Source organism: Hemicordylus capensis, chromosome 4 (assembly GCF_027244095.1).
Source record: "Hemicordylus capensis ecotype Gifberg chromosome 4, rHemCap1.1.pri, whole genome shotgun sequence".
In the NCBI taxonomy this organism is placed as follows: Eukaryota; Metazoa; Chordata; class Lepidosauria; order Squamata; family Cordylidae; genus Hemicordylus; species Hemicordylus capensis.
In genome coordinates this window covers 50,189,711-50,209,850 of record NC_069660.1, presented here as the reverse complement: position 1 = coordinate 50,209,850, position 20,140 = coordinate 50,189,711, and the positions used below count along the sequence as shown (strand labels likewise).

Sequence of the window (20,140 nt, the reverse complement as noted above, 5' to 3'; positions counted from 1 at the left end):
GCGATATAGAAATCGAATAAATCATCATCATCAACTCAGATCCCAACCCCCTACAGACACTACCTCTGTCTTGTTTGGATAAGTACCTCCATCTTGTTTTGGATGTTAAAAGTTTATGAATCAAAGTTTACTGTCAGAGTTGTTTTGGTCTATAAGTGCTTGGTGAGATACTCTCTAGTACAGTAACAGACACTTCCTGAAATAGAACAGAAGAAAACAAATATACTGTTCTACTCAAATGAGCAAGAAAATTATAATATAACTAGCTTTGAGTACCCGGAGTTGCTCAGGCTTATGGTGTGACTTTCTCTTTGTTATTTTATCTGTATGTTTTGTGGCTATAAAGGAAACAAAAGGTTGTGCCATCAAGTCAGTTTTGACTCCTGGCAACCACAGAACCATGTGGTTTTCTTGGTAGAATACAGGAGTGGTTTACCATTGCCTTCTTCCGCGCAGTTTGAGATGATGCCTTTCAGCACCTTCCTATATCGCTGCTGCCCGATAGAGGAGATCCCCATATTCTGGGAAACACACCAGTGGGTAATCAAACCAACAGTCTCCTGCTCTCTAGGCAGGTTGCTTCCCCACTGCGCCATTGTATATCCATCTGCCCATTGTATATCTATCTGTCCATGACTTCAGCAAAAAAAGTATCTTCCTTCAAAATGTAAAAATCTTCCCGCTACGGTTCCTTCCTACTATGTTTGCTATACCTATTGTATATCCATCCGTCTGTCTGCGTGAGGTGTTTCCGGGGTTTCCAGGTACCCTATGTTACTTGTAGGGTCCTAGGAAGTCATTATGGTGCAAAATTTTCTTTGTTATTGCAACCATATGTTTTGTAGATATACCCATTGTATATCTGCCTGTCTGTCTGTGCAAGGTGGTTGTTGGGGTTCCAGGGTACCCTGCATTACTCGTAGGGTTGTAGGAAGTCACTGTGCCAGATTTGGTCCAGATAGCTCAAAGGGTGCAGGAATGTGTAGGGAAGAGACAGACAGACAGACATTCATTTATAGATAGATAGATAGATAGATATGAACACATCAAGTTTAATTAACACATCAAGTCAATGTCATTGAGTCTGTTGGAACAGTCTCCAGAAGAACTGTTGACATACCCGTCAAAATATAAATCTTCAAGCAAGCTTGAAATAACATATTTATTTCCTTCTCTAAATACAAATATTTTAAGAAGTTCAAAATTAAGTACATACAAGTGAAGTTATGAAGCCTTTTTACTTAGTACATGTATATGTACCAACTAAATAGATATGGGTAATGACAAGTAAACTCCAGTGTTGCTTCACACAAACTATGCATTGCAAAAAAGACTGGTGCCATGTATAAAGTAACACATCTTTATGTTAATGAAGCTGGCAGAATTATTATCCTTGGATTTTGTATTGTCTAACTTAGATCTGAATATCCTATTATAATAAAATGTTTTTCAATATGTGCCTTTGAAATGTTTGGCACAAGGCAGGTTTGAGGGTGTTGGGAACATCTGAGCAAATGTCCTTGTACTCTGTGGACATGTACACAATCCAGAAGCAATTCCTGCAGTAAAGTGCAGCACTTCACTTCTGTAGTGGCCTCACTGTCACTCCAGGAATAAGCCACTGTGGTTCCTTACCACTGTCCCTAGGTGAAAAGAAAATGTAACACCCAACTACTGCTGCAGGTATGAAGCTTACAACAGTAGGAACACAATGAGAGCAGAAGTGATAAACTGCCAGAGTGTGAACATGTGTGCATTAACTTGAGCCCCATTCACATGTGTTTGATGCACATATAGGATGTGTACACTGTATGCACACAAGTTATTCAAACATTATGCTCAGTGCACATATAGTAGTACATTTCCAATTAGTGCCCTGCAATTGAGGGAGGCCTGTACTTAGGTTTAAATGGATGCACATACAGTCATTCCCACAAACATATATACATGTATACAGGCATGTGTATGTAATGTCTGAACAGAACTTTGGAATAATTATAATCCTACAGTTTTATATTCACAAATGCAAACAGAATTAGAAATCTCACTTGAATGTTGAGAATAACTCAAGACTAATTATCTTGAATAACTCAAGAATAATAATCTTGAACACGCGGCTTGATTGAATCTCAGGCACTGGAACTTCTAGCATCGTAAAGTGCAACATTTCATACAGTTGAGTCCTGGGACTTTCGTCCAAGTAAGTATGCTTTGGGTACAGCATGACCCATGCATGTATGTATACTCTGAGTAGGCCCCATCGAGTTCGGCAGCATTTAGCCCCTAGTTACATGTTACAGCGCAGCTGTACAGCCCGATATGCAGAACTGGACTCGCTTCAACTCAGGATGATCTCAAAGCGCGCCGCAGAAGGAAACAGCTCGGCACAAATTGCAAGTGACAGGTACTAGCAAGGGAACATCCGAGGCTGGGTCGCCGCCCAGTGTCCCTAGTCAAGGGGGCGTGGTGTACGTGACCGGGGAAGGACCAAGGCGACCTGTAAGGGAGGGCCCTAACGGTGAACGCGCCACGCCATGCGGGACACCCCTTTCTCCCCCTGAACTAGAGGGTTTGCTAAGAGAGGCCTAGTCCGGTTGCTCAGGCAATCCTCGCGTTGCTCAAACTCTCAATAGCCAATGCCGCTGCCGCCGGGCTCCCCGCCCCCTTTCCTGCCGGCGGCATTGGCTCCTGGGAGTTTGAGGCGCACACACTAGGCCTGTCATCTTTTTTGGAGCGGCCGAGGCTAATGGTGTGTGTATATGTGGCCTCAGGACACTTCCTGTACCGCCCGCCTCAGCCCACGGGGAGGTGAGCGCCCGCAAAGGCCCGGGCAGGCGCTGCCGAAAAGAGGAAAGGCAGCAGAGAGGAGCTTAGCTGCTCCCACTAGGCAAGCAGGCGGGTTCCCGTTGCCGGCGCTGGAAGAAGCATAAAAAGACGCTGGCGCCAAGCACAGCCTCCTTTCCCCGCCCAGGAGAGCCTTCCGGCAGGGGCGGGCGAGCGGGCAAGGGAGTTTCGCTGCTGAGGTGAGCGTCCCTGGCGCACGTTCAGGTGTGCTGCGTAGCCGGCGGGGAGGCTGGTGAGTCAGTCCTACGTAAGTCAGACCCAGAGATGCGCGGTAGGCGGGGGAGAATACTGTGCCGAATTGGAAAATAAGGGCGTGCTGATGGCCTCCCGCTCAACTTGTGTCCCTGAACACCAGGTTCATTGAGTGGATGGGTTCAAAGAACACGGCCCCCAGGATCCAGCCCCTGAACGTCCCCCCCCCAGCTCTACTCCTCCTGTCTTCATAATTATCTTCAAGGGGCCACAATGGGAGGGGCAAACACATGGCCCCCTCTTCCCTAGCTGCACCCCTGAATGTGCAATTAATCAAGCTCTTGCTTCCTCCAGCCCCACTCTGAACCTGTGAAGATCCTCAGAATTACAGTACCCAGGTACTGTAATCGCAAAGCCCTGGGATTGCATTCCTAGATCGGGCAGCAGCAATAGAGGAAGATGCTGAAAGGCATCATCTCATTTTGTGTGGGAGATGGCAATGGTAGACCCCTCCTGTATTCTACCAAAGAAAACCACAGGGCTCTGTGGGTGCCAGGAATTGAAATTGACTTGATGGCACACTTCACCTTTTACAGTTAATAGGCATGTTGAAGTCATGTGCTGAACATGTGTAGCATTGGGGTGTGTAATGTGGCTGTTACTGATTATTCACAATGAAGCTGCAATATGAAGATTGTCTTGTCAACTAAGATTGTCCTGTCAAGGGAGTAACTATCGCTATGTTGCCTCACATGTAATGGAATTTTTTTATATGCAGGCTATTCCATGTTAGAATTTGCATTAATCTCTCGTGTTTCCTTGAGATGGTCTTACATACATGTACTTTACAGGAGTGACTGTAAGAATTTTATGTCATGTCAGGTGACCCGTGTGGTGTGACAGATGGGCAATCTGTGTAAGAATGGTTGGTTGTGAATCACTACTGAGGGCATTGATAGAGTTGGGTAGAGCATAGATTGCTATAATAAGTCCATTGAAGGTTAAATCTATTTCTGCTTGAAATGTGTTGTACACTTCATGGTTTTTACTCTGTTATTCTAAAACTAGTTTTCTGCCATGCACCTGCTTGAAGCTTGTCTCTCTTCTACTGGGTTCTCTTTTGGATACCCCGCTCCCCTTGCTTAATATGACCACACACCTTCTCTTTCATGAATTTCTGTGTATGTGAAATCTCTGTTCTCATAAGAATGGAAGTCTAACCAAAAGTTGCCAATAGAAAAACCGATGCATTTTAACTTGCCAGAACTTGCCAGAAGCCTCCCTGGCTTCTCCAAGATAGGGCTGAGAGAGATTCCTGCCTGCAGCCTTGCAGAAGCCACTGCGAGTCTGTGAAGACAATACTGAGCTAGATAGACCAATGATCTGACTCAGTATATGGCAGTTTCCTGTGTTCCTAAATACAGAATTGTAACTTTTATAAGGACTAAGTGCTGAGCAATAACCTCCCTCTAACTTGTGTAGCTGTGGGGAGCTCATTCTTTGCAGTTCTAAACAAAGAGTCATTTTCTCAACTGAGGGTTACAGAAAACCCATTATTTATTATCTACTTAGCCAGAGTCTAGGCTTTCTTAATGGCATCATCTGATGCAAAGGTTGTGATTCACCATTTTACTCTTTCTACAGAATAGGAGATTATTCAATGTCGCTCTAAGTAACAGCCTTTCTTGTTTCTCTGTTGAGAACAAAGTGGATTAATTTCTATTCATTGCATCTCATTTTAATGCAACCATGTTCGTGTATTATCAATGGTGATTCATGTATCTTTTTCCACTACTTCTGCTGTTGTTCCTGTTGAGGATGTAGGGCTGACCAGGGCCACCTTGCCTCCTAGATAAATTAAATTAGTCTTGCTTCTATTTGCTTTGATCCCTCAGATGGAAGGAGAGCAAGGGGCGAACAGCATGAAAATGAAGACAGTCCACTTACTGCCAGAAGAGCAGTTAATGACATTACATCAACAGATGGTGGAAAATCAGACATCATATAGACAAAAACTACAAACTTCACAGGAGGCACAGCATAGACAGGCAGTACTTGTACAGAAGCTACAGGCAAAGGTAAAGCTCCTTGTGTTTCTAATGGTATCCAAACAAGAATATGATAGATCTGGAATGGATTGGTGTTGGCAGATAAAGGAAGAAGCATGGGTGAGGAATAAAGTGCATGCCTGAAAAGCAGTTTCCTCCTTCAGTCTTTCTAAACACTTAGATATTATAAGGCATTCTGAGCATATGATCCTAAGTAGGCAAATTCTAAAATCTCAACTTTTGGTGTAGCTTTATTTCTCCCCTTTCCATTTGTCTGCTAACCCCTGTTTCACACTGTTCTAATGTTGTTATCAACTCAACAGTGGAAGAATTTGATATTTCCAAAATGTGAGATTTCCTAGGAGTCAGGGACACAATTTTTTTTTTATGGGTTGGATACCCCTTAGCTTACAAGGATAGTGCTGGAGTAAAAAACATATTAGTAAATGGTGTAAATCTGAAGGACATTTTAATCAGACGCTTGAAATTCTTTGCTGCTATATTATCTTTCCATGCAGTTTTGTCAGGGTGTGTGTGTGTGTGTTTTTGCAGTGGTGAGGGTGATGTTATGTGTTTATGTTATATCATGATACAGTCTGTGGAGTGTGCTGCTGGAGTGTACTTAGCCTATGGATTTGTATTCCAAAATATGGAATACATATATTGAATTTTTAAAAAATTTATTTATTACCTATGGCACTTCTTCCTTTTTGGGGTCAAATCATTTTTATGGACTGCATGAGTGGAGGTTTTCTTGCTTAGCTATTGTTGATTAAGTCTTGGACAGCATATTATTACAGAATTTACTGCTTTGAAAAGTTTGCAAAATATAGTTGGTGGTGATTAATTTAATATATGCATGCTTTATTTGTAAATTGTATAATATAAGATTGAACTGAACTTATGGAATTAGTTGTATGATTAAGAGATACTTATAAGACACTGAATATTTGTGTGATTTATTTATTAAATTAGAATTTTTTTTTAGGTGTAAAATAACTCCTGTTGCCTCAAGAATAGTAGGCCATTTGGTGTTGGTTACAATTGGTGTTACGCTCTGGATAAATACAGCTTTTTCATGTGAAGTAAATACCAGAAAATATCCACAAATAGCTGGTGCATCCTGTACCTCATCCTAAAATCTGCCTTTAAACTCTAGTAGTAGTAAAATGTTTGATAGTTTTGGCCTGAAAATTAATGCTACTTTTAAAGAAGTAAAAAGCTTCCTGCAATAGCCCTTCCAGTATATGGACAGGCATTGCTAGGAACCTTTTTGCCTTTCTTTCAGATGGAACATCTGAGAGTAGCTATAGCAGTGTGTTTTCAGCAATGAGTTGCTCCCCAGCTGTTGTACTAGCAGCACTGTAGTGTTTCTCAGGTGTGCTGCTCTGTTTACTTATCTCAGTAGAACAAGAATCAGCAGACATGTGAAGCACTGTACTGCTGCACATACTTGTGGAAAACATTCTTGCAACTAGGCGTGGCAGTATGCCACCTAAAAGCAGTTATTTTGCTTCCACCCCACTTATTTTTTACATTTTTTAAAAGTCTGAATTTGCACACGGATGCCTGCACTGATGTTTAGCCTGATTTTAGAAGGAAACCAATCCTGGTCTTTGTGTGTAGGTATGAGCAATGCACAAAGACATTCCAGGATGTCAAAGGGCAAATGGGAACAAATTCTGTAAGATGCTTCACAGGGTGCTGCTACTATGCATGTGTGCTGGAATGACCAGTTTCAATAAAAGTGTATCATCACCACCACCACCCTGGTGCTTTGCAAAGTAGGTACTCCCAGTGCAGCCAGTTTCACACTTACCTACCCCTTCTGATGTGCAGAAATGGCTGAGAAGCTTCACAAGGATGTCACTCTCCCTATCGGGAAAGTACTACAAAAACCTACACTTCCCAAATGTCTCTGCTCACCTTTCTGGTCTCCCTGTGTCCTTCCTAGCTATTCCTGTGGGCTATGGTTACATAGAATAGGCTCCTCCAGGTTCTTGAAATGGCAAGTATTGTACAAAACTGGTCAGTTGGGAGCACCTGCCTCTCTATGGCACCAGGAAGGTGATGTACACTTCTGAGCAACAACTGGAGCACCAAGATAGGACAGCTGCTATTTTCATCCTACCTTGGTAAAGACCAAGGTACAGCCCTATAATGAGCAGCCTCTGGCCTAAGGCTGGGTCTGGTGAAGGAAGGAAATTGAGAAACCTTACACCTGCCAGTTGGATGAGTGTATGCTTTTGCTGCTTTCCCCCTCAGATAAAGCCCTATATTAAGCAGCCTCTGGCCTAAGGCGCAAGCCTTGGGCATGAGGGCGCTCTGCCTGAGGATTGAAGATCAAGGATCCAGCCGGGGCAGAGTCATCATTGAACAAACGGGTTCAAAGAACCTGGGCCGCCAATGAAAAGGGCCGCTGGAGGCCCCGTTGCATGTGACATCACGCACAAAGGGAGCATGGCCTGATTGCCTGAAGGACTGCCCCAGTACTCCCTCTCTAATTTCCAGACCATGCTTGCTGCCTGGAAGCATTTATTTCCCTTCCTCTCCCTCACTGGAGGGAGAAGAAGAAAAATAAATGCTCTCAGGCAGCAAGCGCTGTCCGAAATGAGATGGGGAGAGTTCACTTGGGACTCTCCAGAACCCGAGCCATGCCCCTGTGTGCATAACATCACACACACACACACACACACATGGGGCATCACTGGGTGGGGCCCAACACAGGCCGCCGTTTGACTGCCTCTGCCCCTGGATTCAGCTATTGATTTCAAGAGCATGAAAAGCTACTTGGCCATCTGTGGCATTCCTTAATATTGCGTCGTCCTCAAGACAGTGGGAAGAAGATCAACAGCATGTAGACCATTGGTGTGTAACATATAGAAGCCCTTTGCTGCTCTCTTGTAATATTGTTCAGGGGCTCATGCTAGTTGCATGGAGCTGGCAGGCAGTTATGTGGCAGTAAAAATCTCTAGGGTGACTGGTGGAACACTTTCCCAAGAGCATTCAGTTAGTATTATGCTCATGAGCAGGAAACAATATAGGCAACTGCAGGAACACATTTCTTTATTATCTGTAGAACCCCATTCCAACACATAGGCCTAGCTGCTACATGCAAGTTTGAAGAGGCATGTACTGACTGTTTCTATTTGATGCAGGTATTGCAATATCGAAATTGGTGTAAGGAGCTAGAACAGCAAGTGGGAGCAAGCAGGGTGAGTTACAAATGAAATGACTACTATGTTTGTCAGCAGTTACATCCTAGAGTAAAGTGTAATGATAAAGGAGAGGAAGAGCTGGTCAAAAGGTTGAAAATCCGTTACCTTGCCCTATCCAGGAGATCACTATCATTCCTTGCAGTGTACTAAGTAACCGTGATCACTATCTGTACTTTGGTGCATCTGAAGATGTATAACTACAGTTGGTCTAGAATGCGGCAGCCATGCTGGTCTCTGGGTCATCTTGGAGAGACCATATAACTCCTGTACTGAAGGAGCTACACTGGCTGCCGATATATTTCCGGGCAAAATACAAGGTGCTGGTTATAACCTATAAAGCCCTAAACAGTTTGGGCCCTGGGTATTTAAGAGAACGCCTTCTTCGTCATGAACCCTACCGCCCACTGAGATCTGCTGGAGAAGTCCATCTGTAGCTGCCACCGGCTCGTCTGGTGGCCACTCAGGGACAGGCCTTCTCCACTGCTGCTCCGAGGCTTTGGAATGCGCTCCCTTGTGAAATAAGAGCCTCTCCATCTCTGACAGCTTTTAAAATGTCTTTAAAAACACATCTCTTCACCCAGGCTTTTAATTAATGTTGTTTTAATGGTTTTGATGCTGTTTTAAAATATTATTTTAAAATTTTTGAATTGTTGTCATGTGTGAGTTTTCTTTTCCTTCCCCATTTTTGTCTTAACGAATGTTTTACTTTGTTTTTATTCTGTTGTAAACCGCCCAGAGACGTAAGTTTTGGGCGGTATAAAAATGTTTTAATAATAATAATAACTTTACTCGGAACAGCCTATATTTTGTGACGATATCTATAACAAAAGCAACAACATTGACAATAAAATTCAGCCATCCCAGGTCCTTGGGAAGGACTCGATGTCTGGATAAAACAAACCAGTCAGTAACACCTGTCTGACTGTGTCAATAACAACAACAAGAAGCCAGACTACCCATTTGAAACTGCATGGAGATGCTATGGAGAAATGGCTCACTAACTGAGTGGCAGTCGTTGCACAGTACTAGATGATTCTTGTGCGGGTGGAGGGGGTTCTCCTTTACAGGAGGTAGAAACTCATATTCTTACAAACTTACAAAGTTCCATCATAGGATAATTTAGGGTTCCTACCTTGAAAAGCTGTGATGTGACCAACAATCTTATATTTCAATTCCAAGTTTAGAGTCTGGATATTTTCCATCCTCTCCTTCCAAACAGCTGCCTGATAGCTTTCTTCCATCTTCTTAGTGCAACAAGTTGGTACTCGGTGTTGACAAATCTGCATGTTGGTGATGCATGAGGCACAGTGGGAGGAGTATGCAGCAGCAGGGGGTGGTGGGAGGCGTAGTTCTTTCCCCATAGAGTTCTGTGGGGAAAGCACTTGAAAGGATTACCCCTCCCCGCGCTTCCCATCATGTCCTGTGCTTCATCTTACCTGCTGTTGGGGCAGTGCAGAGCTCTGCCTTCCATAAGGGAGGCCCTCCCCTGCACTGGAGGTGTGCAGTACTGTGCAGAGATGGCTGCATGGGGAGCAGCTGCCTCTGTGCATTTCCAAATGGGTGGTGTGAATTATTCAGCTTCAGATGCAGGAAAGCCCAACTGTAGTGGTCATGGTTAAAAAGAACTTGGGATATATTGATTGCTATATACCCTAATATCACAAACTTCTTTGATGCTCATCTGTACTTTTTTTTTTTTTTACACAATGAGAAAACAAAAGAGAAGCAGTCTGGTCATGGGATAGATAGCCTTGACCAATCCCATCTTCCTGTCTTATTCAGTGATGTAAGCAAAAGATGGGGAATACTACATATGAAAAGAGAGGGGTGTCATAGGATGCAGTTCTGCCATGTATTTTGTGTAGCCCAAATTCTGGATATATGACTGATTCCTGAGTAAAGGATACTGAGGGAGTAATTTGAGTGCATTCATGGGCTCTGGACTGATTGATCAAACTGATTGATGTTCCAGGATAGAAATTGGTGTGCATATCTAGCTTTTGAGGACCAACTGAATATACTCTGCATATACTACAGCTTGCATACACTACAATTCTGCTGTTGCTTCACAGTGAAAGAAACAGAGAGGAATATCAGGAAATAGGAGAACATTTCCCTAATTAGAAACCAAACTATATCTTTGCTCCAAAATAGTAGCAATGCAGCTATGTGTCTCCTCACTAGGTTGTTTGTTCCCAGTCAAGTTAGGTGTTAAGGAAGATCATACAAATATACCTCAAGTTATGCTTGTGTTGTCTGTTCATTTGATTATTGGTCTGTGAAAGTAATCATATAATGGTTAAAGGATGTTGTAAGAAGGAAGCAGGCAGAAGACAGATGTTATTCACTTGTCTTTCTAACAAAGGGATCCATTCAGTGTCGGAGGGATCACAAAGAAGACCATAGTCTAGAGAGAGCACTTATCCAGTTGGAAGAGGAGCAGCACAGGTCAGTGAAGGAACCATTTTGTTTGAAAGTCCAATCCTAGGCGGAATTGAGAGAAAGTAGTGCAATGCTCATAGTGCTCGAAGTGCAACTTCCCAGGACAGTGACTATTTCAAATTGAGATTTGCTCATCATTGCTTCCCCTCCGCCCCCGTACTTCAGATATTTTTAAAAACAAAACTTACGGCATTTGGTTCAATAACATTATGGAATGATAAACAAGATTTAATGATCCTGTGCTTCAGATGTGAAAATTTGGCTGGAGTAAACATCTTGCTCAGGGAGCATCTGGACAAGGCCAATGAAGTGAATGGAGCACTCCGAGAGGATGTTGACAAACTAATGACTGACTGGACAAAGGCCAGGGATGAATTGGAGCACAAGGAGAATGAATGGCACAAAGAACGCGAGGTAGGGATGTTCAATAACATGTTCTTATGTTTTGTACTGGTGGGCTTTGGTTGGCATTTATTAAATAGTGTAGAGAGCAAATCAAGATGAGCACAAGATGTAGAGTGCTTTGAGTGGTCAAACCACTGTGGAAATGCCTCCATTTACTGGATTTGACCTCTGGGCATACTGATTCTACTAGTTTGTAGCAAAAGCTGACTGAGTGTAGCAGTGATTTGTATGGCACTTGCAACATCACAAAACCTGCCCCCACTCATAAGAATGGGTTTGCAGCTCTTCTAGAATCTTCCTTGTTTTTCCAAAAATAATGAACAATTGTTCAAATAAATGTCTGTGCTGTTTGCATATGTGCTTAAAAAATGAGTTTTTCAAAAGATTTCAGGGAAGCTAGGCGACTTAAATTAGCGTTCAAATCAATTCAAAGAATATCTTTTATGAATTGTAAAAGTGGGGAGAAGCTGGGTTCACTCCAGCTAAAGTTTTAAAGGTAGATTTGTATATAGCAATAGCAATAGCACTTACATTTATATACCGCTTTATAGCCGGAGCTCTCTAAGCGGTTTACAATGATTTAGCATATTGCCCCCAACATTCTGGGTACTCATTTTACCGACCTCGGAAGGATGGAAGGCTGAGTCAACCTTTTCCTCATTCAGAAAATCCTGTGTGAAGTTGGATTTTTGTTTCATTGCAGTGCTCTGACTGTTGTCATCCGTATTAATGAGTTGAGCTGATGAGTTTCATTACACCAAGCCAAGTGGAAATGCTGTTTCCCTCCTTTGAATTATGATCCTACTTAGTTCTTTAGGAAGATCACTAAAGGATGAAGCTCTGTGTGTCTCCTCAGTTCAGTCAGTGAAGATGTTGTTTACTCTCTGACGCTGTGCAATCACATTACCTAAAAGAGTATCCTTCTTTCTGTCCTCCAACTATCCATTAGGCACTATTCACAGCAAAATAATAACCTTCTATTGGTTACTACAAATTTTTAAAATATGTTGTGAAATGCTTACATCCTGTGGAATTTGAATCCCGCCCCCCCCAATTAACAGTTGGTCAAGCCAGTAAAATACTTTTTCTATAGGTATTAGGGCTGCACAATTGTATTGGTCCAATATGAATATCAGACCAATACACCCACTATTGAACATTTTCTAAAGGACTTCCAATACAATGGCAGGGAGCACAGCTGGAATTCCAAATGAAATCCCAGCTTTTCTATGGGAAATCCTACTTCAGATAATAAAATCGGAACAAAACCAGCCTCCCAGCTTTGAAAAACTTTATCTCCAATCTGGCTGTAAGTTGGTTTTTAAGGACTGCATCCCTGCAATTGTGGGGTGAGGAGGCCCTCCACCCAGTGGTTTTTTCTTGAGAGGTTACCGTGGGCCCCCATACCCAATTTCAGGTGTGCACTCCTACTTTAAAAACAGCATGAGAACCAGCTGGGAGAGGCAGTCTCTCCAAGCTGGCTGCAGACTTGGATTTTAAGCATTGCACCCCCCTGAAATTGGGATGGGGGCCCAAGGTAACCCCCCTGAGAGCACCCACCCACCTGTGGGTGCTTCCTGGGGCTATACCTTGGCCACAGTGCTTAAAAACCAGGCTGGGAGCCAGCTTGGAGAGACTTGGAAAGGACTGCATCCTCAAAATCAGGTGAAGCCAGCTCCCAACCTGGTTTTTAAGTTCGGAACCCCTGAAATTCCAGGGGTGAGGAGTGGGCAAGGCAGCCCCCCAGGAAGGACCCAGTGGATGCTTCTGGGGTGTGTGTGTTACCTTGGCCCCCACCCCAATTTTGGGGGTAAAGGTAAAGTGTACCATCAAGTTGATTTTGACTCCTGACACCCACAGTGCCCTGTGACTTTGTTTGGTAGAATGCAGGAGGGGTTTATCGTTGCCGCCTCCTGCGCAGTATGAGATGATGCCTTTCAGCATCTTCCTGTATCTCTGCTGCCCAATATAGTACTAGCGGGGATTCAAAGCAGCAACCTTCTGCTTGTTAGTCAAGGGGCACTCAAAGGAATGCAGTGTTTCCTCCACTGATGTCCCCCAGCAGTGCACTGAGTGCTGTGAGGCCCTGGTTGTTGCCTGCTGCCCTAGCCACTGTGAACATCAAGGATTTGGGGGAAGGGCCATCATGCCTCCCACCACCAGGCTGTGAGGCTCACCATGCCCAGGGATGTAGGATACTACCCTAAATCCTCCCCAATCCACCCCCAGGGAACATGACGCAGGTGCCACCGGATTGGAAACTCCTCTCCAAGCACCTCCATTGCTCCCAGCTCCTCCTAGGGCTCTAAGGCCAGCCCAGGAATCATCTGCCCCCACTGGAGGGCTAGATTGAGACTGCAAGGAATCTCCGCTAGCCACAAGGGAAACGTGGTCCTTGGCAGGAAGGAGGATGCGAGGATCCTTGCCGCCTGAATAGGCTGCTCTGACCAGGCCCTCAAAGGGCGTGGGACTAGAGTGGGCAGATTAGGCAACCTGGGGATGGGGCCAAAGATGCCTTCTGTGGGTTGGTGAGTCTAACAGGATAACCCAGGGTCTAAGAGGGCAGCCTCAACAGAACCCCTTGAACTGGTGGACCTTTCTGGGATGTCCCTCCGTCCCCACTTCTTTTGAAACAGTCCCACCCCTGCTTGGCAGACCCGGTTTAAAGATGTGCTGGATAATTCTCTCTGTCAGTCCAGGGCATTAAAAGGGGCAAGAAATAAACTGCCCATCATCCTCTTCGTTGTCCTCAGAACCAGGCTCCCAAAAAAATTAAAAAGAAAAGCAAGGGTAAAGGGGAATCCTCAATATCTAGGCATAGATCACCTCATTCCTCTGAGATCTCAGACTGAGTAACCCAATCCGCAGGTGCCACAAGCCCCTGACACTGTGCCACAAACCCCAGTTAATGTTGAGATGGTCCCTTCTTTCGGGCAACCATTCCCAGGGGACCCCACCATTCCAGAGGACCAGGATCCGCTTCTTCAACAGCAGGGCAGAGGGGTTTACTTCATTCACTGTGCTGAAAAAGGACGGTGCAATTAGAGCAGTCCTAGATCTCAAGTTCCTCAACAAATTTGTCAGATACAAAAAATTCAAGATGGAGACTCTGAGGTCAATTGCAGAATCCCTCCACCATCTGGATCACCTTGCCTCCATAGACCTGACAGAGGCCTACCTCCACATTCCAATTCATCTCGACAGTCAGCCATTACTTCTCTTCAGATATGCAGGCAGGCACTACCAGTTAGGGATGTGCATTTTGTATTTTTTCTGTTTCGATTTGTACCAGTTCCAAATCAATCCCATTTTGTATTTTGTCCAAAATTAAGCCTTCCAAATCACCCCATTTTTTTGTATCCAAATTAATCTGAATCTGAATCAATTCGGATTAAAAAATGGGTCACATGGCCAAAAGAGTGGGTGGGGGTTGTAATGCCCAATGAGTGGAAGCTACCACAAAAATTTCAAAGGAATTGGGCAAGCTGCTGATTTTTGGTGAATTTTTGAAGTTTGCACGTCTTTCAGGTTTTCCTCATAGGGTATAATGGAGGTTTCAGGAAAAGTATAGCTTCATGTGCGGAGGGGAAAGGGGTGGCCCATAGTGGAGTGTGGTTGGTGGTAGTGCCCAGTTGGTGCAAGGAAGCTGCCACAATTTTTTCAGAGGAATTTGGCAAAGGGCTGATTTTTAAAGAATTAATGAAGTTATGCGTCTTTCAGATTTTCCTCATAGGGTATAATGGAGGTTTCAGCTGTCCCGTAACTCCACGAGGGGCACTGGGGTGGCCCAGAGCAAGTGGTGGTGTAGTGCACATAGGGTGCCAACCACCCACATGGGTTGCTAACCCATGAAGTACAGGGTTTTGTTGTTCTAGAGGTGTTCTGAGTGTAGATTCTCTGGTAGCATATGAGAGTGGATTCATGGTTTTTCATTAAAAAATCTCATTTGCTACCAGAGAATCTAAACTCAACACCTCAGAAACAACAAAGCCCAGTACCCCAATGGGTTAGCAATCCAGGGGGTTGGTTGGCACCCTCTGTGCACTACACCACCACTCGCTCAGCACCACACCAGTGCCCCCCAAGTGCAGTTATGGGGCTGCTGAAACCACCTTTATTCCCTCTGCGGGAAAAGCTTAAAGACACTCAAACTTACCCAAATCACAAAAAACCAGCCCTCTGCCCTATTCCTTTGGAATCTGGGTTGTGGCAGGCACCCCTTGGGGCACTTCCACCCAACCCACTGTTCTGCCCAAGCAGACACCTTTCTGCCCCAAAGACACTCCAACATTGACATTCCTAAGAAAGCAGCCCTTAGGCCAATTCCATGGGAGTCTGAGTTGTGGCAGGCACCCCTTGGGGCACTTCCACCCAACCCACTGTTCTGCCCCAGGAGACCCCTTTCTGCCACGAAGAACATCACCAGGCAGCACACACATCGACAACAACAGCAGAGCTTTGCAAAGAGCCAGGTTTTCCAAAGCAGGCATCATATGTGCAGCAGACTAGTAGCCAACAGCAGCATCAAGTGCGCCCTGCCCTCCCTTCCCCACCCAAGTATTTGTCATCCACAGACAGGGACTGAGACTTCCAGAACATGTGAAGCAGGGAATGGCAAGGATACAAAACAACATACTCCCACATAAACAAGTTGAAAGAGTGAAGATTGATGAACAATGGCACTCAATTTTTTGGCGCCGTTATTTGGGCATTTTGCCAGTGGCATCCCAGTGCAGCAGCATCACCCATTTGTGGATTCAAGCAATATTTCAATAAAAACCCTGATGATACAACAACTCACTGTATGACCCAATCCTCATTATTGGGGACTGGGGAGACCCGGGTTCAAATCCCCATTCAGCCATGAGACTTGCTGGGTGACTCTGGGCCAGTCACTTCTCTCTCAGCCTAACCTACTTCACAGGGTTGTTGTGAAAGAGAAACTCAAGTATGTAGTACACCGCTCTGGGCTCCTTGGAGGAAGAGCAGGATATAAATGTAATAATAATAATAATAAATTATTATTATTATTATTATTATTATTATTATTATTAATTATATATTACTATCTGCTAGACATGGGTGGGTGGAAATTAGCATTTTATACCTGTGTGTGCATGGCTCGTGTTCTGTGAGAGGGCTGGAGAGGGTTTAGGGCAGACCTGCTCAACTTCAGCACCCAGCTGTTTTTGGACTACAACTACCATACTCCCCAAACACAGTGGCTAATAGCCATGGATTATTAGAGCTGTAGGCCAACATCTGAAGGAGGGCTGAAGTTGAGCAGCCCTGGTGTTGGGTTTGTGCTGTGGCCTAATGCTGTGTGCTGCTCTCAAAGTCTGAGTTCCAGACATTTGTGACATTTCTGTTTTGGAGAAATACAAAGAAGAGACTCATACAACAGACATCTTTCTTATTTATTTATTCATTCATTCATTCATTTATTTATTTATTTACATTTTATATCCCGCTCTTCCTCCAAGGAGCCCAGAGCGGTGTACTACATACTTAAGTTAGCAATAGCAATAGCACTTACATTTATATACCAACAACCCTGTGAAGTAGGTTAGGCTGAGAGAGAAGTGACTAACCCAGAGTCACCCAGCAAGTCTCATGGATGAATGGGGATTTGAACTCTGGTCTCCCTGGTCCTAGTCCAGCACTCTAACCACTACACCACACTGACAAAGCATTGCATTTACTATCATCACATTATCAGCATCAGCAAGCATCACAATGTTTATTTTTTTAACATTTCACATTCATAACCTTCATTCCAACATCAAGCCTTTTTTAAAAAAGGCTGAACACACAGGAGAAGCAGCAGGCTGGTCAGCGAGGCTAAGGAAGGGTGTAAATCCTGGATAATGGCAGCTCCCCTGGGAAGGTGGAGTCAATGGTGGAGGATCGGGGCAAAGGATGATGGAACAGGCAATGAATGGAGCTCTCTCTTCACCCACACATGCAGCAGTAAGGAGGAAATGGTGCCCTACACCAGCATATATATTCCTGGTGCAAACTCAGTTCTCTCTTTCTGGAAACAGGAATTAGAGCCATCAGTTCAATAAAGGCAGCTGTGTCTAAACTCCAACTAGTTTCCTTTCCAATGCAAATCTGAAGTTTAAAAATCTGTCAATCGGGATGTCTTCCTGTATCATGTTACCTCTCAAACCCTCCTCCTCCCCATATTCCATTTATATACTTCCTAGTGTGTTAATAGCAAGTGTATGCTTTTTGCTTTAACCAAGCATAATAGCTTGTGCCTCCCATATACCTTGAAAGAAACTTGCAGTGTCCTTGTTGGCATTTTGTTTTGTTTTCTGCAAGGGCTTAAATATTTTAAATGCAAACAAGACAGGGCATGTGGAATCTTAATCATTACACACAAGATAATAAAGAGGGAGAAAAGGGAGGGCAAAGCTGTAAGAAGTCTCTCCTCCAGGCGCTCCCAGCAGCCCCCCAGACAGAGTGGGAAGCTCCGGATATTGTTACTTAGAGTTGACAATGAATTGGTTGCTCTCAGCTTAATCATTTCATTCTCAGCACACAACTGCATCACAATACAGCTCATTTCTCTTAACTAAATGTCTTCAGAAGCTGTGTCTCTTTTTGCATATCTTATCTTCTACTATGCTAATCCTTCTGACAAACAGTCAGTTGCTGCTGGAGTCTGTGTGGAGAGACAAAAAGGACAATTTGCAATGCAATGCTGATGGAGTGCTGAAGCGTTTTCTGAAGTAAACAAAACTCGGATCCGGGAGGAGGTCATTTCGGTTTGTAAATGAAAATTATCAGAGGTCTATTTCTGGTTTCAATTTGTAGACAAATCATCCGAAATTGCCATTTTCGGGCACAAATCGATTTGTGCCCGAATCAAAATGCACAAGCCTACTACCAATACAAAGCCTTACTTTTCGGTCTGTCCTTGGTGCCCAGGGTGTTCACATAGGTCATGGCACCTCTCATGGCACATCTCAGGCTCCAAGGCATTGGAATCTTTGTATAGCAGGACGACCTCCTCCTCAGAGCACCAGGTCTACCTTCAGCCCAGTCAGACCTGAGCCTTTTGCCCCAGGTTTGTCCACCCACAGGTTCCTAGTCAATTGGTCAAAGAGCCAACTTTTGCCCTCTCAAAGACTACATCATCTGGGTGTAGTAATAGGCGCCACCCTGGACAGGTTAATCCTACCCCAGGAATGCATTCAAAAGATCCTGACCACAATTCATTTGATCTCCCAAAGCACCAGGACTCTAGCTCGCCTGTTGGGCCTAATAGTGGCAACCATGGAGGCAGTAGACTGGGCGGTTCCACCTACGCCCACTCTAATAGTTCTTATTCCTTTAATGGCATGCAATAGCACTACAGTCTCAAATGTCTCAGTACCCTTCAGTCCCTGACTTGGAGGACAACTCTGAACCATCTTTTCCAAGGAAAACCCACCAAGTCATCATAACAATCGATGCCAGCCTCCAGAGATGGGGGGCCCATTATCTCCTGCATTCAGCCGAGGGGAAATGATCCCCTCTGGAAAAGGACCACAGCATCAATTGGTTGGAGCTGAAGGCCATCTACCTGGTATTTATGGCTCTTCAAAACCTGTTAGGAGGGAAAGATGTCCTGGTCCACATGGACAACATCACGGTGAAAGCCCATATCACTAGCCAGGTTGTTCTCCCTATACCAAGAAGCAACACTTCTCCAGAGGGCAGAAACACACATGGCATCCCTGTGGACACATCTCTTGAGTGGAATTCTACACACGAAAGTGAATTGTCTCAGCCAGACAGAAATTCACCCAGCAAAATCGAGCCTCCACCATCGAGTATACAGTCCACTCACAATGCACTTTGGATGCCCACAGATCAACCTGTTCACAGCACCCAGCAATGCCAAACTTCCACGATTCTTCACTTGCTTCCCATGTGAGTGAGCTATAGCGGTGGATGCCCTGTGGCCACCATGGCCACAGGAATTGTATGTTTTTCCTTCTGTGCCCCTGATCAGATTATTTTGCAAGGTCCAGCTGTACCAGGAGGAGGTCATCTTAGTGGCTCCATACTGTCCAAGGAGACACTGGTTTCCAGAGATTCTGCATCTCACCATAATGCAGCTATGGTTCCTGCCGGTCTCAACAGACCTACTACAGCCAGGACCCATCATTCACCATGATGCAGTCTGGTTAAAATTAGTTGCCTGGAACTGAAAGGAACCTCTTGAAACAGCAGAAATACACAGATAAGGTCTTGAACACAATACTAGCTTCCAGGAAAGTTTCCACAAATAGGATATATCAATTCACCTGGTGGGTCATTTTGTGTTGGTGCTCTAGACACTGCAAACATAGGGAAATGTATGACCTTAAGGACTTCCTTGATTTCTTGCAGGAAGGTTTGGACTAGTGTCTAAAAGCAAACACATTAAAACAACAAGCAGCAGCACTCTTAGGGCTGTTGGCCTCAAACGTTTCCTCAGAGGAACCACGCTGCTCCTTGCTTTTCCCCTTCTTATCGTTATCGGATTGGGATTGATCCAATATTTCTGGTGGTGCCCAGGCCTAATAGGTATCCCTGTTGGGATCAACATGTATGCAATTGCCTTCAGTCCCCCAAACTACCTATATGACACTTCCCTATGATGAAATACTATACTTTCTATGTTTTATGTCATAGAAAAACTGCATTTAGTAACTGTTTAAATTTTTGCTAGTCCTTTCAGTGAGAGTTGCCAGCAGTGACTGTGATGGTATTCTTGAGAGAGAATGCTTCCACATGCTGTAAATGAAATTTTATAGGCAAAAAAACTGAGTTACTACTTGCTGTCTGTACATATTTAGGTTTTTGAAAGTTATATGAGGAATGAACATGATCGTTTCCTTGGCGTATGGCGGCAAGTGGTGACTTTACGTCGTTATTTTCTGGAAATGAAGACAGCAATTGACAGGTATGGGGAAAACTGGTTCTTCTCCGTTAAATGTGAAATCATACTACTAA

General features: G+C 44.3%; 1 protein-coding gene across 8 annotated transcripts in view; it reads left to right on the top strand.

Moving 5' to 3' along the window:
- The first annotated feature begins 2,538 nt into the window (after positions 1–2,538).
- CEP250 (centrosomal protein 250) overlaps positions 2,539–20,140 on the top strand; it is a 100,787-nt gene continuing 83,185 nt past the window's right edge. For 3 of the 8 annotated variants that reach the window (XM_053245285.1, XM_053245284.1, XM_053245280.1), the window contains exons 1-6: positions 2,544–3,076; positions 4,932–5,114; positions 8,243–8,299; positions 10,668–10,750; positions 10,993–11,158; positions 19,984–20,090. In XM_053245285.1, the coding sequence (XP_053101260.1) occupies positions 4,932–5,114; positions 8,243–8,299; positions 10,668–10,750; positions 10,993–11,158; positions 19,984–20,090 (596 nt within the window). In that variant the 5' untranslated portion in view covers positions 2,544–3,076. Of the gene's footprint in view, positions 3,092–4,931; positions 5,115–8,242; positions 8,300–10,667; positions 10,751–10,992; positions 11,159–19,983; positions 20,091–20,140 lie in introns of those variants that run through there. The other 5 variants (XM_053245287.1, XM_053245283.1, XM_053245281.1 and 2 more) reach the window with 5 other exon arrangements.